General features: G+C 33.6%; 1 protein-coding gene across 1 annotated transcript in view; it reads left to right on the top strand.

Annotated features, from left to right (window-relative positions):
- The window catches only part of LOC119586956, a 22,096-nt gene extending 21,794 nt beyond the window's left edge, over positions 1-302 (top strand). The window contains exon 4 of the mRNA XM_037935691.1: positions 132-302. Coding sequence (XP_037791619.1) covers positions 132-193 — 62 coding nt within the window. The 3' untranslated portion in view covers positions 194-302. The remainder of the gene's footprint in view (positions 1-131) is intronic.
- Positions 303-327: the final 25 nt, after the last annotated feature.

The raw sequence follows: 327 nt of genomic DNA, 5'->3' as shown, positions 1-327 counted from the left end.
AAATTAATTTTTCACTCCCCCTTCTCTCTCTTCTCATTTTCTCCTCATTCTCCTTGTTCACCACATCTCTATTCTCATTGTTATTGTGTCTACCCATTTCTATCTATTTATTCTTCTCCATTTTTTTTCAGCCTTTTTCATCTTACTCGCCGCTGTGGGACATTGCAATCGGTGTTGCTGTAAATCATCGTGAGATTCATGTCATAGACGTGTTTTATTATGAATGTCATTATAAAGACGTGAATTGTTGGTAATGCCTTATATATTTGTTTGCTTTCTTTTAGTAAACGTTAGAAATATGATAAGTAAGTTTTTCTTTTTCCCTCT

Source organism: Penaeus monodon, chromosome 22 (assembly GCF_015228065.2).
Source record: "Penaeus monodon isolate SGIC_2016 chromosome 22, NSTDA_Pmon_1, whole genome shotgun sequence".
Taxonomy (NCBI): Eukaryota; Metazoa; Arthropoda; class Malacostraca; order Decapoda; family Penaeidae; genus Penaeus; species Penaeus monodon.
This window is presented reverse-complemented; position numbering and strand designations above follow the sequence as displayed.